This window comes from Coregonus lavaretus, assembly GCF_964263955.1.
Source record: "Coregonus lavaretus genome assembly, chromosome: 16".
Lineage (NCBI taxonomy): Eukaryota > Metazoa > Chordata > Actinopteri > Salmoniformes > Salmonidae > Coregonus > Coregonus lavaretus.
Window position 1 is genome coordinate 28,611,012 of NC_140003.1, and position 16,777 is coordinate 28,627,788.

The following is a 16,777-nucleotide window of genomic DNA, read 5'->3' on the forward strand; positions in this document are numbered from 1 at the left end:
GCAGCATAGAAAAAGTCCCATTGAAGTCTACAGAAATTACGATAGACCAAAATGGACGTTTTATAATGGTAAAATGAAATCGAGCACAAGAAAAAGTCACTTTACTGAATTGTTATTGCTCAAATTTAATGACCTTAAACTAAAACTATCTCAATGTAACGGGAATATTATACATACCACAACATCAAAGAGATGGGTCTATATAAACATCCAACTGAAAGACAATACTCCTATTACTCTCACGTCCACAACTCAAGAATTAACTTTTTTATTGTAAACTTTTCTTTAATTGACTGTGTTTCTGAATGTAAATACCTTCATGGAATAGTTAAAGGCCATAGCCCATTGTCCTTCACATTTAAGATCAAACCTCCTATACCAATAAAAAAGACATGGCGATTCAACACAATGTTACTTGGAGATAAGGAGTTTACCTCATATCTCAACACACTGATAGAAATGTTTTTTGGAAAAAAATGTAGATAATGTGTAGGTCCCGTGTAGCTCAGTTGGTAGAGCATGGCGCTTGCAACGCCAGGGTTGTGGGTTCGATTCCCACGGGGGGCCAGTATGGAAAACATTTATGCACTCACTAAACTGTAAGTCGCTCTGGATAAGAGCGTCTGCTAAATGACGTTAATGAAGTATGCCCAACTGTTGTCTGGGAAACTCTCAAAGCATTAATGAGAGAGTGTATCATGTCTTACTCTTCACATAAGAAAAATAACACACATAAAGAATTAGAAATACTAGAACAGAAAATCCACAACTTTCTATCTAAACACAGTTTAGATAGAAATGTTGACACCCTTCAACAGTTGAACACTTTGAAGCTCGAATATAAACACAATAAACACCTGATCTGCGGAGATCATCCGTTCACCTACTCTGCGTCTCACAAAGACACGGCGGTTGGAATCAAAAATCTCAAATTTGGACTCATCAGACCAAAGGACAGATTTCCACTGGTCTAATGTCCATTGCTCGTGTTTCTTGGCCCAGGCAAGTCTCTTCTTCTTATTGGTGTCCTTTAGTAGTGGTTTCTTTGCAGCAATTCGACCATGAAGGCCTGATTCACGCAGTCTCCTCTGAACAGTTGATGTTGAGGTGTGTCTTACTTGAACTCTGTGAAGCATTTATTTGGGCTGCAATCTGAGGTGCAGTTAACTCTAATGAACTTATCCTCTGTAGCAGAGGTAACTCTGGGTCTTCCTTTCCTGTGGCGGTCCTCATGAGAGCTAATTTCATTATAGCGCTTGATGGTTTTTGCGACTGCACTTGCAGAAACTTTCAAAGTTCTTGAAATGTTCCGTATTGACTGACCTACATGTCTTCAAGTAATGATGGACTGTCATTTCTCTTTGCTTATTTGAGCCTTCTTGCCATAATATGGACTTGGTCTTTTACCAAATAGGGCTATCTTCTGTATACCACCCCTACCTTGTCACAACACAACTGATTGGCTCAAACGCATTAAGAAGGAAAGAAATTACACAAATTAACTTTTAACAAGGCACACATTGAAATGCATTCCAGGTGACTACCTCATGAAGCTGGTTGAGAGAATGCCTAGAGTATGCAAAGCTGTCATCAAGGTAAAGGGTGGCTACTTTGAAGAATCTCAAATATAAAATATATTTTGATTTGTATAACACTTTTTTGGTTACTACATGATTCCATATGTGTTATTTCATAGTTTTGATGTCTTCACTATTATTCTACAATGTAGAAAATAGTAAAAATAAAGAAAAACCCTGGAATGAGTAGGTGTGTCCAAACTATCTCATACATGCTCCTACAACCTAAGACATAAACTACTGCAATTTAAAATAATTCATAGGATTTACTACATTCCTGCCAGTACGCATGTAATGCATCCAGAAATGTCACATCTCTGTTGGAGATGCCAAAAGCACAAAGGAACCCTATTACATATGCTGTGGTCATGTGACAAATTGACACCATTTTGGGATAATGTACAGTGCATTCGGAAAGTATTCAGACCCCTTCACTTGTTCCACATTTTCTTATGTTACAGCCTTATTCTAAAATTGATTAAATAAATAAAAAGTATCATCAATCTACACACAATACCCCATAACAGGTTTTTAGAAACCCTTCTCATCTCGCATACACACTAGGTCTTCTTGGGGCATAGATCTACATAATAAAAATAAATGATTATTATTACATTTAAGTTTTTTGCATGTAGGGGAAACACTGAGGAGAATAGTAAAGACTGGTCTAGGCTGTTGGATTTCTCAGACAGCAGTGATGCTGGTAGAAGAAAGAGATTTTGTCATCTTGACCAGGAAATTAAATTAGTCATTTATCTCCTCCATGTGAACTGAACAGGTTGTAGGTTTTGGAACTCAACACATAACACATCCTAATTTCCTTGAGATATAAACATTAAGGGACATGTTTACATTAGCCTGGTCCCAGATCTGTTAGTCCTGTATCACGACTCTATTGGTCATAGCTATACAGGGGAAACATATTTGGTACCAGGCTAGATTTACAGTCATTTCTAAATGAAAGTTTCCTGTATAGTAACAGTGAGATCAGTTAACAAGGTGAGGGAGCATCTCTCAGACAACCAGGCTTTCAGCTCATAGAATGGCTTAACATGGCCTTGCTGAAGGCTTGTCAGATTGATGCATGGAGGGAGGCGGTAAATAGATAAATATGTCTCTACCACCGCATATCTCCAGTGAAGGACAGACAGCTATAATTAAAGCATCATCACCTGTTTTGACATTCTGTCCCTCTGTCCTTTAGATCAGAGTCCTTCTATTGACGATGTGTCTAGTACTTTACTGAGAGGGTAGTGGAGTGTGAGTGGTGAGAAGCCTCTCTCTCTCTCGGTCTCTCATTTCAATTCAAGGGGCTTTATTGGCATGGGAAACATATGTTTAGATTGCCAAAGCAAGTGAAATAGATAATAAACAAAAGTGAAATAAACAATAACAAATTAACAGGCCCTCCTTGGTTGGGGACAGAAGCACCAGATCATCAGCAAACAGTAGACATTTGTCTTCAGATTCTAGTAGGGTGAGGTTGGGTGCTGCAGACTGTTCTAGTGCCCTCGCCAATTCGTTGATATATATATTGAAGAGGGTGGGGCTTAAGCTGCATCCCTGTCTCACCCAACGGCACTGTGGAAATAAATGTGTGTCTTTTGCCAATTTTAACCATTTGTGTACATGGATTTTATAATGTTGTATGTTTTTCCACCAATACCGCTTTTCATCCATTTGTATAGCAGACCCTCATGCCAAATTGAGTCAAAAGCTTTTTTGAAGTTTTGGTTTGTTTGTTTGTCTGCTAGGGTGTGCAGGGTCTCTCTCTCTCTCACCACCCTCACGGCCGGTTGTGATACAGCCTGGAATCGAACCATGGGGTCTGTAGTGACGCCTCAAGCACTGAGTGCCTTAGACCGCTGCGCCACTCGGGAGCGGAACCCTGACCTCACAACCATAAAGTGCAATGGGGTTCTATAACTGATTGAAGTATTTTTAGCCAGATCCTAATTGTAGAATTATATGTTCCTTTTGATGGTATAGAAGGCCCTTCTTGCCTTGTCTCTCAGATCATTCACAGCTTTGTGGAAGTTACCTGTGGTGCTGATGTTTAGGCCGAGGTAGTGTCGTGGAAATTCTTACACAGGGACACGCGAAGTCAATCTTAAATGAATAATTATTTATTATCTGTCAGCTGGTCATTCCATGGTACCGTTACACCCTCGCTCTAGTCTTCTCATAAGACTAGTGAATAGCCTTCTCTCTATAAGACTATGGGTATCTTTTTATGAGTTACTCGCCTTTTATTTGTTATAATTTTTTTCCATACAGATTCATTTAAATTGACTTACGGAAATCAGTTACCATCCCTCAAATGTTCGCAGATGATGTGTCTCCTCCTGGGCAGCTCACAGTAAGGGTCTGGTCTGGGCGGGTCTCGTCGTCTTTTGGTCAGACGGAATTTCCCTCACGCTTCATAAAATGCGCCACCGGTTTTCCTCGCAGACCTGCACTGGATAGCTCCGCAGGCAGAAACGATAATCGGGTTCGTGATGCCAAATTGTAGTGGAAATTCTTACACAGGGACACTCGAAGTCAATCTTAAATGAATAATTGTTTATTATCAGTTAACTGTAGAGGTTCCAACAAACTTGATGCACCATAGTGAACGTCTGTCAGGAGCTCTTCCGGGGCAGTCCCGTTAGTTCTCTTATATACTTACACAGAAAGTAATATTTGCATGATTTAGCTTGTTCATTATTCATCATTAATTTATCCTTAACATTTGTTATCATTCATGTGACAGACCAATACCTCACGAGGCTTCTTCTCTCCAAGCTGAGACTTTGACACTCTGGGTATACTGCCAAATTGCAGATACTACAGTGAGGATTTCTCCCAGGCGTTCAATAAGTCACTTGCATGAACACAGAAATTGGTTATTAGAAAAGCACAAACATAAACATTTCCATCAAAGTAGGTATAGTTTTTTGTGTGCTCTAGGGCAACGGTGTCTAGATGGAATTTGTATTTGTGGTCCTGGCAACTCTCTCTCTCTCTTTCTTTCTATCTCTCTCTATATATATATATTTCAAGGCTACTGACAGACATGCTGGTGGAGTGTGTGTGTGCGTGTGTACGTGAGAGCGTGCACGTGTGTGTGTGATTTATTTTCATCACATGGTAATAGAGCGGAGGGTGAAGAGTGAGGACAGTGTAGATAAGTGTCTGTCTGCTCAAGGCAGCCTCCACTAGGGCTGTGGCGGTCATGACATTTTGTCAGCCGGTGATTGTCAAGCAAATAACTGCCAGTCTCACGGTAATTGACCGTTAATTAACATAAACACATTTAGCATCTCCTGGCTTCCACACATAGCCTACAAGCCACTGATGCAGACCTTTGGAACATTACATTTAAAAAGTCAAATAAATCCATGTTATATAGCCGTCACCATCACAATAAATGCATTATTTATTTTAGACTGGTATGATGAAACATGATATGAAGAAAATGTAGTCTATTTCAGAAGAACAGAATAGCATACTCTGAGTTGTCCTTATGTTAAGCCCTGATCTGGCTATGCCATTCTAGTTGATTTAGCAGACAAGATTTGCTTAGAATTCTGTGGCATGATTTTATATTATTTTATAGTGTGAATAATACAATTGAACATAGCTGAATAAAATAGAAAGGATATTTTCTCTAAACGATTTGAGGGAGTGCACACGTGGCTATTCTGTGTTGAGCGGTTAACAAAGAAACAGGTCCTCCTATATGCTTAATTTAGAGTTATTTATGCAACTTTAGTTGTGATACAAATGTTGGGCTATATGTTTTGATTTTTAATACATTCTAAGGCTGCATGATGCGACTCTAATTATGATTTGAAAAATGTTGCATGACAGGCATGAGCTCTGCTTTGTTTTTTGCGCAGGCTGCACACACTTCATCAGTCTCTCATTCACAATTTGACAAGCACTTGATAATGCCTCGAATTTCCTGGTGGCATCCCCTTTGTGTGACCGTAATGCCCCCTAAAATAATCCATGCCTTTTGCGGACAGTGGCCGTTGTGCCCTTGGGCTGAATATAATAATTATAATTCCCTTCTCCCGGCTGTGTGCCCGAAGCACCTCTCACTCACATGGCTCTCTCAGATGTCTCAATTCTTATTAGCAAATGCCCGTCACGTGATGGGGTTCTTCTCACAGGCTACAAGTGAAGACAGACACATTGGGGACGCAACTGCATACGTCCTTATCGAATTCCGAGGCGCATATTGAAGAACTGTCCACATTTACTTTTCATCAGCCAACAAGATGAGTAGGCCTAATGAACAGCAAAAGCACTAGCCTATTTCAATCTACTATCCCCCATAGAACAAAAGTTGACCTATTCTATTCTGTGTGAGAAACACATATTCCAAACATAGTCTGGGACAGTTGAGGGATGCGATAGATCCCAAATTAATACAACCACTAGCATCAAAAAACCTTTTAAAAGTAATGAGGCTGACGCAACAGATCAGAACGTTTAGCTTAACATTTTGATAAACTATTAGGCTATTTCTTCACATTATAAGTGCAGCAATGTGCACACGGCAGTAGGCTATAAGCGCGTATGTTCCAAAATGCAATCAATTAGCGGGAAAACACCATTCTCAAAAGTGACTGCAAATGCAATTATGCATGTAATGCTTTTGATAATATATCATTAAGTGATAGGCTAATATTGTCACCCATCAGACTATTCTTGATTCAATCTTGTCTTTACATATACAACATATGTATGTGTGAAATTGTTTTGATTTAGAATGGACCATTATCATGCTCCTGTCACGAAACAGGGGCAGGGGAAAAAAAGACATGTCATCTATGCACTTCAATAGCGAATGGAGGACGCTTTTCCCGTGGTTCATTTTCATGCCAGCCAGGTAGGCTACACTCCTGTTGTAAAGAGAAGCAATGTTCTTAATATTAGGAAAGTTGAGAAATAAATATACAGTGGCTTGCAAAAGTATTCACCCCCCTTGGCATTTTTACTATTTTGTTGCCTTACAACCTGGAATTAAAATTGATTTGTAGAGCCACCTTTTGCAGCAATTACAGCTGCAAGTCTCTTGGGGTATGTCTCTATAAGCTTGGCACATCTAGCCACTGGGATTTTTGCCCATTCTTCAAGGCAAAACTGCTCCAGCTCCTTCAAATTGGATGGGTTCCACTGGTGTACAGCAATCTTTAAGTCATACCCAGATTCTCAATTGGATTGAGGTCTGGGCTTTGACTAGGCCATTCCAAGCCCTCTCTTGGCAGGTTTGTTGTGGTGCCATATTCTTTAAATTTTTTAATAATGGATTTAATGGTGCTCCGTGGGATGTTCAAAGTTTCAGATATTTTTTTATAACCCAACCTTGATCTGTACTTCTCCAAAACTTTGTCCAGGACCTGTTTGGAGAGCTCCTTGGTCTTCATGGTGCCGCTTGCTTGGTGGTGCCCCTTGCTTAGTGGTGTTGCAGACTCTGGGGCTTTTCAGAACAGGTGTATATATACTGAGAACATGTGACAGATCATGTGACACTTAGATTGCACACAGGTGGACTTTATTTAACTAATTATGTGACTTCTGAAGGTAATTGGTTGCACCAGATCTTATTTAGGGCCTTAATAGCAAAGGGGGTGAATATATATACACGCACCACTTTTCCATTATTTATTTTTTAGAATTTTCTGAAACAAGTAATTTTTTTCATTTCACTTCACCAATTTGGACTATTTTGTGTATGTCCATTACATGAAATCCAAATAAAAATCAATTAAAATACAGGTTGTAATGCAACAAAATAGGAAAAACGCCAAGGGGGATGAATACTTTTGCAAGGCACTGTAGTAGGCCTAGCCTATAGAAAGCTGATGGGATCCTCCTCTTTTTAATAGAGGCTATCTCTGTTTTCTCACAGAATTGCATAGCCTATAGAAATGTTGCGCAACATGAGCTCATTGGCTCTCATGAAGTGTTTGATTAGATTTTCAATTACATTTGCATTGATGTCAGAGTGATTAGAGGGACAGTAGTGTTCTGAGTATCAGGTAGTTAGCAAGTTTGTCAGGCTACTAATTACCACCAGAAGCCTAATTACCGTGACTAAACCGTCAAGTGGAAATTGGCTGCCTTCATGACTCGTGACCGCCGGTGTGGTGGTAATACGGACACCGTAACAGCCCTAGCCTCCACCCCCTCATTCACCTGAGTGCCTGGGTGCTACATTAACACATAGCTATCTCTCCTGCTTCTACAGCAGAGCCTTGACTGTCTTACTCTCCCCTTTATATCAATTTAAAAGGACTGGAGGAGTGATGTGGGTCTCTAACTGAGGAACTGAGGTGTAATAGGTAGCAGCAGGGTAGAGCATGGCGTTTGCAACGCCAGGGTTGTGGGTTCGTTTCCCACGGGGGACCAGTATGAAAAAAAAAAATTATGCACTCACTAACTGTAAGTCGCTCTGGATAAGAGCGTCTGCTAAATGACTAAAATGTAAATAAAGTAAAGTTATGAAAGAAAAAAGGTACCTACACACTATTGAATGCTTCCAAAGTTTTATTGAGTGCAACATTTATACTTGAAAGTCTTCGTCAGGCTTAACAATAAAGCCAAAAATATGAAGGTGTTTCACTCACTCTGTGCTGCTGTCTTTGTGTGTTTGCAGTGCGGGACCGAAGGGAGACAACATCTATGAATGGAGATCCACCATCCTAGGACCACCAGGCTCGGTGTACGAGGGAGGGGTCTTCTTCTTAGATATCACCTTCTCATCCGACTACCCCTTCAAGCCACCGAAGGTACTGTATCTTTAATCACTTGCTTTATAGTTTTAGAGGTCGGAGTATTAACAGTTAACAGCTCAGTAACATGGCCCACACAGCTCTTTTCAAAAGTAATGCACTAAGTAGGGAATATGGTGTAATTTGGTACGTAGCCTCTGTCTGCAGCTAGTCCTCTATCGTTCTACATGGAGGTCAGGTCTGAGAGCAGTTTGTTGAGGTCATCAGTTGAAACCCTGAGGCTGATAAACATGATGTCTTGTCTTGTGTTTGTTGACTAACTGTGGCGCCACCCGGCCGTCGTCTCCTTGAGGCTACTACGCACTACACAGTAGCAGTTACACTACAGCGCTCTGCTCTACTGTCATATGACTGTGGAGACCAGGGGACCAGAATAACCCTGAACCGTTTAACACAATGCTGTTATTATTGAGAGCGAGAGACAGGCAGCAGTTGTGGTTTCAGTCTCAGTCAGACGTGACTTTGTGGCTGTGTGATACTCGGCACTAAGAGAGAAGCCCAGCAAAGTATGTATGGGTCCCCCAAATGGCACCCTATTCCCTACATAGTGCACTACGTTTGACCAGGGCCCTGGTCAAACGTAGTGCACTATATAGGTAATAGGGTGCTGTTTGGGATGTAGGCTCTGTGTGTTATAGACACTGCAGGGACTCTTTTTTTAGAGCCATTTACTGAGTTTGCAGCATATATTCTCATTAACCTTTTCACGTGTGAGTTCCAAATATCTCTAACGGTCGCCCCAGTGTGAGTTTTTTTATGCGTGTGATATCAGAGTGCACTCAATGTTCCAAAATTTGATTGTTATGCAACAGGACAGTTAACCCGCGCTGCCCTCAAACCAAGACACGCTGCCTGCTAATTGTCTATAGGCTATGTTTCAACTTGTCAATTTCAAATTATTTTCTAACAAGTTTTATTTTCTAATAACAGTTTGAATTGAGGTGTGTTCCACCTCCTCATTAATTCACATAAAATGTAGCCCATTTCACTGTTGCGGACAATTTATGTTTGAGGCTTTACTGAGGCAAACTTCTCTCTTTGACGAGAGACCAAGCACTTCCCCAAATTAAGTATGAAGACATTGCGCATCTCTAGTCAGAACAGGCCTTGCACAAACTTTTCCCCCTGGCACATTTTCCGGCTGGCGCTCGCATTGCCTTCATTGTTGTTTTCCTTACAAATAATAACTTTGGACATGTGTGCGTTCCTATCAAAGTAAGTGTCTTATTTTCTGTATGTCGTGTTGTCGTTTCTACTGTAGCACACCGTATGTACAGTGCTATGAAAAAGTACTCGCCCCCTTTCTAATTTTCTCTACTTTTGCAAATTTGTGATACTGAATGTTATCAGATCTTCAACCAAAACCTAATATTAGATAAAGGGAACATAACTGAAAAAATAACACAACAATTACATATTTATTTCATAAACAAAGTTATGCAACACCCAATTCCCCTGTGTGAAAAAGTAATTGCCCCCTTACACTCAATAACTGGTTGTTCCACCTTTAGCTGCAATGACTCCAACCAAATGCTTCCTGTAGTTGTTGATCAGTCTCTCATGTCGCTGTGGAGGAATTTTGGCCCACTCTTCCATGCAGAACTGCTTTAACTCAGTGACGTGTGGGTTTTCAAGCATGAACTGCTCGTTTCAAGTCCTGCCACAACATCTCAATTGGGATTAGGTCTGGACTTTGACTAGGCCATTCCAAAACTTCCAATTTGTTGCTTTTTAGAAATGTTCATGTAGACTTGATTGTGTGTTTTGGATCATTGTCTTGCTGCATGACCCAGGCATAATGGGACCCATCTCATCCAAAAAGTTGACTAAAGTTTGCCAAAAAGCACCTGGATGATCATCAAGACTCTTGGAAGAACGTTCTATGGACAGATGATTCAAAAGTATAACTTTTTGGACGACAGGGTTCCAGTAATGCCTGGCGAATACCAAACTCCACAGTAAGAACATCATACCAAAGGTCAAGCATGGTGGTGGTGGTGTGATGGTTTGGGGATGCTTTGCTGCCTCAGGACCTGGACGACTTGCCTTAATAGAAGGAACCATGAATTCTGCTCTGTATCAGATAATTCTACAGGAGAATGTCAGACCATCCGTCTGTGAGCTGAAGCTGAAGCGCAGCTGGGTCATGCAGCAAGACAATGATCCAAAACACACAATCAAGTCTACATTAACATTTCTAAAAAGCAACAAATTGGAAGTTTTGGAATGGCCTAGTCAAAGTCCAGACCTAATCCCAATTGAGATGTTGTGGCAGGACTTGAAACAAGCAGTTCATGCTTGAAAACCCACACGTCACTGAGTTAAAGCAGTTCTGCATGGAAGAGTGGGCCAAAATTCCTCCACAGCGACGTGAGAGACTGATCAACAACTACAGGAAGCATTTGGTTGGAGTCATTGCAGCTAAAGGTGGAACAACCAGTTATTGAGTGTAAGGGGGCAATTACTTTTTCACACAGGGGAATTGGGTGTTGCATAACTTTGTTTATGAAATAAATGAAATAAATATGTAATTGTTGTGTTATTTTTTCAGTTATGTTCCCTTTATCTAATATTAGGTTTTGGTTGAAGATCTGATAACATTCAGTATCACAAAAATGCAAAAGTAGAGAAAATTAGAAAGGGGGCAAATACTTTTTCATAGCACTGTATGTATGGAGCATAATGTATTTACTGTTTTATTCACATGTTTTCAAGTACTGGTGACAAAACATGCATTCCGATTCTTGCATATATTGTAATGGACACATATGATGTGTGTAAAATACTTTTTTGAAGGTTGTACTGATTATGATGAGCTAATGCTAAGCTATTTGCCAGCTGTGTTTGTTGACATCATACAATGCATTTTGGTTGTCACGTAAGTGTCTGTCAGACCAAAGATGTTATAACAAAACGAGGTGAAGGGATAGTTCACTCGACTGACTTATGGTGGTTTCAAGACAACTGGGAACTCAGAAAAATACGAGATCAAATCATGACAGTGATCTTCAGGTCAGAATGTCGGAGCTCTAGAAAGAGGCCCAAGTTCCCGAGTTGGAATTCCGAGTTGGATGATTATTCCCAGTCTGAGCTCGTTTTTTTTCAGAGGTCCCAGTTGTGTTGAACGCACTGAAGTCGGAAGTCTGAGATTTACGAGTTCCAAGTTCCCAGTTGTTTTGAACGCGGCATCAGATTGTAACTATGGTACCTCAGGGTTGCCAGCTCAAACCCCCCTTTCCAGGGGTTTTATTCTTATTTAGCGTATAAACTTCTCCTGTGTTTGCCCTCCATTTAATGATAAATCCCCCATCATAGTAATATTTCCTGCATCATATCCCCCCACGATACCTTCCCCCATTTCTACCCCCCATGGACTTGAAAACCCCCCACAAATTAAATTAACCCCCTCCCACAAACCCCCCTAAAATGGTTTCATCGCTGTTTAGCTTTCACGCTACAGTTAGGCTAGGCAGTAGGCTAGATTTGTAATATGCTGAAAAGTGGCCAAACTAAGTTCATATTTTTCAGGCAATTGGCGCAGCCATCTTTGACTTTGTTTATTTGTGTCTTATAGTGAATGGCATTCTGGGATTAGGGCATTTTCGCTTGTCAAACATAAACAAACATGGCTGCCATCATAAAGAATTTAGCATCTGTTAGCTTAGCTGCCACACATCACTTTTCTAAACAATATCACATTTCTCCTGTGTGCTCACCAGAGATGTGGTACATTCTAAACAAGTCTAGCTGTTAGGTCGCTAACTTAGGTTTTGTTTTTTTGTCAGTGCAAACTGTTATTTAGACTGGTTTATGGAATGAGTTTGGCTGTGGATGTGTTCCGTGTGATGTTTGGATGATGAAGTTTGCATCTGTTGCTACTGTTCCAATCACATATTTGCGATGGAACGCTGCAGGGATCACGTACACGTCAAAGGGTTAATACAGACTTCTAACAGAAGGCTACACTGCCTATTATGTTTCTGATAAAACTATACAGGAGCTGGATATAATCTGGATCATAATTGCTTTCTGGGAGTGGAGGGGAGCTAGCTACTATGGTTATTTCCACCCCATTTCACATAAAAACAAACAGACAAAAACATTTAGGCGAAATTAGCCACGGAACTAAATGTTTTACCACTCTACACTGGACTGTGTCATGATATGTTTGCTTGGTCCAGCAGTTACATTATTAAGCACAAATCCCCAGTGATGGGATTAGCCTTTACAGTGGTTATGGTAATAAAAGACGGAGTCTGGCTCGTCTGGTTTCAAATAACATGTCATATAGATGGCACAAACAGTTTGACTGGAGAGAGACAGAGAAGACTTGTTCACAGGCATGCAGTTGTCCCCATCCATGCTACTGATTACCCAGGGTGGTATGGCTGTGTCTGACTCCCTCCTTTCTATATCTCTATATGTCTATATCTTCTCTCTCTCTCTCTCTCTCTCTCTCTCTCTCTCTCTCTCTCTCTCTCTCTCTCTCTCTCTCTCTTTCTTTCTTTCTTTCTTCTCTTTCTCTCCCTCTAATGTCAAAGGCATAAACAGCCAGTGCTATCATTAAGATCCTCCTCCGTGCCTGGTCTAATTGGTTTTCCCTACATTAAGGACTTGGTCCCAAATGGCACCCTACTCCCTATATAATGCACTACTATTGACAAGTAGTGCACTATATAGGGAATAGGGTTCTATTTTATTTGGGACGCAGACAAGGTCTGCTCAGAGGGAAAAGGCCTCAATGGGATGTTAAGAGACCAAGCTTAAGCGTATGTCACCGACCATGGCCCTACTTGAGATTGCATGGAAAGGTCAATAGATGTTCACACACCATTTGCTCCTGGCCTGGGGTCTCCCTGTCTCTCATCTATGGTGACCTAATTATGTTTTTCTGTTTTATAAGGGCAAATGTTGGGACATGGTGAAAGGTGAAGGATGTGTGGTTTAGCTTTGTGAAGTTTAGGTGACTATAGTATCTGCAGACTGGGAGGTGTGGATTGGGAATGTTCTAGCTCCTTTGACGCAATGCTTCTTGTCGACTGTACACAGTTAAAGGTTTTGCTGGTGAATTACAGTAACCCTTGCATGCTTTATCATTGACCCCATTGTTAACACTGTAGTTTATTTTATCTGCCTGGTTGGCTGATAAGGCCTGAATGTGTTTCATGATTTCCTCCTCTTCCACAGGTCACTTTCCATTCGAGGATTTACCACAGTAAAAAAACAATCAGGGCGTAGTGATCTGTCTGTCTGGGCTGTTTCCTAGCCAGGATCTACTTCCTGTGGTCTCTTAGGTTACGTCCCACACCAGGATCTACGACTATAACATCAACAGTCAGGGGGTGATCTGTCTGTCTGTGATCTGGATCTACTTTGTGTTGTTTCCTAGGCGATGTTAGATCTACTTTGTGTTTTTTCCTAGGTGACGTTCCGCACCAGGATCTACCACTGTAACATCAACAGCCAGGGGGTGATCTGCCTGGATATCCTGAAAGACAACTGGAGCCCCGCCCTCACCATCTCCAAGGTGCTGCTGTCCATCTGCTCCCTGCTCACAGACTGTAACCCTGGTGAGTGACACAGCGGTCAACCAATCAGACAAACAGTAGATATACTGTACACATGTTAGACTGTAACCCTGGGAAATGACACGGGTCCTCTAAGGTCTCCCTCTTACCAATGACTGTACACCAATGACTAAAACCTCTTATTCATGAGTGTCTCATCTCTGTCCTCTCTACAGTTATGTTATCCCTAAGATCCATAAGATCTGGAAAATGGCACAAGTCCTCCCCCTACACAAAGACGGAGATCCTTTTGACTTGGATAACTACCGTCCAATTTCCAAGCTATCTTGCCTTGCCAAAGTTTTAGAGTCCCTGGCCAACGTTCAGCTCAGAACTTTTTTAACTTCTCGTTCTATTCTTAATGAACACCAATCTGGTTTTAGACCTGGACATAGCAATGTTTCAGCAACTACACTTGTCTTAGATGATGTGCTATATTGTTTAGACCATAAAAACCATTGTGCTGCCTTATTTATTGACCTGTCGAAGGCATTTGATACGGTTGACCATTTCTTACTTGTTCAAAGGTTGTCTGAAATAGGCCTAGATCAGGCATCTTGCAAATGGCTCAAGAACTATCAAACGGACAGGACCCAATGTGTGCTTACTGACGGTATCAAATCTAGTTTCCTCATTATTACGAAAGGTGTGCCGCAGGGGTCGATTTTGGGCCATGTTCTCTTCACTATTTATATAAATAATATTGGTCTATCTGTTAAAGCCTGTAACATTGATATCTCTACGCGGATCATACAGTTATTTACTCCTGTACCCCCTCAGTACAGTAGGCCATTCATGACCTTCAGCATGGTTTTGAATCAGTTCAAAAATCGCTTACTGATCTTAAACTAGTGCTAAATGCTAATAAAACGAAGTCTATGTTTTTTTCTAGGCCTCGTAATATTAACCCTGAGGGCCTGCATATTTGCACATTGAAGGGAGCCCAAATTGAGCAAGTTCCCCATTATAAGTACTTGGGTATTTGGATTGATGATAAGCTCTCTTTTAAAACACACATTGACAAAAAAGTTGAGAATTAAGCTGGGTTTCTTTTGTAGAAATAAATCCTGCCTCACTTTGGAAAGTAGAAGTAAGATTGTTCAAGCAACGCTTCTCCCAGTACTTGATTATGATGATATAATCTACTTGCATGTGGCAGCCTCTGCTTTAAAACCTTTAGATTCAGTCTATCACTTAGCACTGCTTTTTATCACTGGGGACAATTTTCATACACATCACTGCATTTTGTATAGTTCTGTTGGCTGGGAGTTTCTGACTACCAGAAGGGTCCAGCATTGGCTACTTTTTGTATATAAAGCGGTTCTTCAGAGACTCCCCCACTACCTCAGCTCACGTATTAACTGGAGATCCAGCAATTTTCAGACCCACTCTCTGGACTGGCTGGTTCTGGAGGTCCCACAGGTCTCCACTGACCTGGGGGAAAATGTTTTTAGTTTTAATGCCCCCAACTCATGGAATAGCCTTCAGGCCACATTGAAATTAGACTTGTGGGTCTCCATTGAAGAGTTTAGATCGTGTTTAAGGGTGGTGATATGTGAGAGTTGTGTTTGTTTTGATTAATCTTGTTGTATTTTTTGTATTGATATTATTTATTGTATGTTCATATTCACAGGGCTCCCTTGCAAATGAGATCATGGTCTCAATGGTGACCCACCCTGTATAAATAAAAGTTCAATAAAATAAAATGTTAGACTGAGGTAGCCCTCTTACTAATGCGTTGCTCGTCTCTTTTCTCTTTTCTCTGTCTTCTCCCTCTCCTCTCCTCTCTTCAGCGGACCCTCTGGTTGGTAGCATTGCCACTCAGTACCTGACCAACAGAGCCGAGCATGACAGGATAGCCCGACAGTGGACCAAGAGATACGCCACATAGAGGTCACGACCCCTGACCCTGTCCTGTCTGACCCCCCCATCCCCCCAGCCCCTCTGCCTGCGGTGTGAAGGTCCCAGAGGCGACGTCACATTGTGCAACAAATCTTTATAGCCTTTACAATATGGACTTCTGTGTATCTGTCTGATTACTGATTCTACTCCTCCACATTTTACCCTGCTGTGAGGACTGGGTCTAAAGAGAGACAGAGAGATAGGCAGACCCCAACAGGCATTGTCTCACGTCAGATAGCGCAGCTACGTCTTCGTCTGCACTGATAGTTCATGGCAACACAGAGCGTTAGAATGACGCCATCTTTCGGAAGACAATGCCAAATAACAGGTAAATGTATATTGGAGTAGAATTTTGTAGCTGTAGATTTTAGCTATGTTTAAATGCCTCTACTTGCAAGTCTTGCTTCTTTGGGATATAAAAAAATAAAATGTATTTTGTGATGTAATAAAGGAAACTATTCCTCAACCAAATATTATGGTGCATTTTAGCCTTCTCCATTATCTGTATGAAGTTAAAGAAGAAAAAACAACTAGCTGATGTAGATTATTAGAGATGATGATGTCATTTATATGAAAGCCAGACACCCATTTCCACTTATGTAGTTACATTATACTGTTGTGACTGTTTTACCTTTGTCAATTTGTAATGAAAACGAGATTTCATTTAAACCTTTTTGTAGCTCAGCAAAAGATGAGCCACCACTGTAACATCCCCAAAACACAATAAACTTGTCCCAAGGGTTGAGTTGTACAGTGTAAACTATTGGATGATTGACATTAGCAGCTGGCATTCAATAACCTGGGGTGCATCCAGAATGGCACCATATTCCCTATATAGTGCACTTCTTTTGACCAAAGCCCTATGTGCCTTGGCAAAAAAAGAAGTGAACTACAGAAGGGAAAAGGGTTCCATTTGGGATGTAGACAAAAGCTCAATTTGTTCAGG

At 41.0% G+C, this 16,777-nt stretch overlaps 1 protein-coding gene across 1 annotated transcript in view; it reads left to right on the forward strand.

The window, feature by feature from the left end:
• LOC311144009 (ubiquitin-conjugating enzyme E2 E3-like) overlaps positions 1-16,572 on the forward strand; it is a 30,923-nt gene extending 14,351 nt beyond the window's left edge. Inside the window, exons 4-6 of the mRNA XM_084179922.1 lie at positions 8,227-8,359; positions 13,785-13,932; positions 15,723-16,572. Of these exons, the coding sequence (XP_084036048.1) occupies positions 8,227-8,359; positions 13,785-13,932; positions 15,723-15,820 (379 nt within the window). The 3' untranslated portion in view covers positions 15,821-16,572. The remainder of the gene's footprint in view (positions 1-8,226; positions 8,360-13,784; positions 13,933-15,722) is intronic.
• The last annotated feature ends 205 nt before the right edge of the window (positions 16,573-16,777 follow it).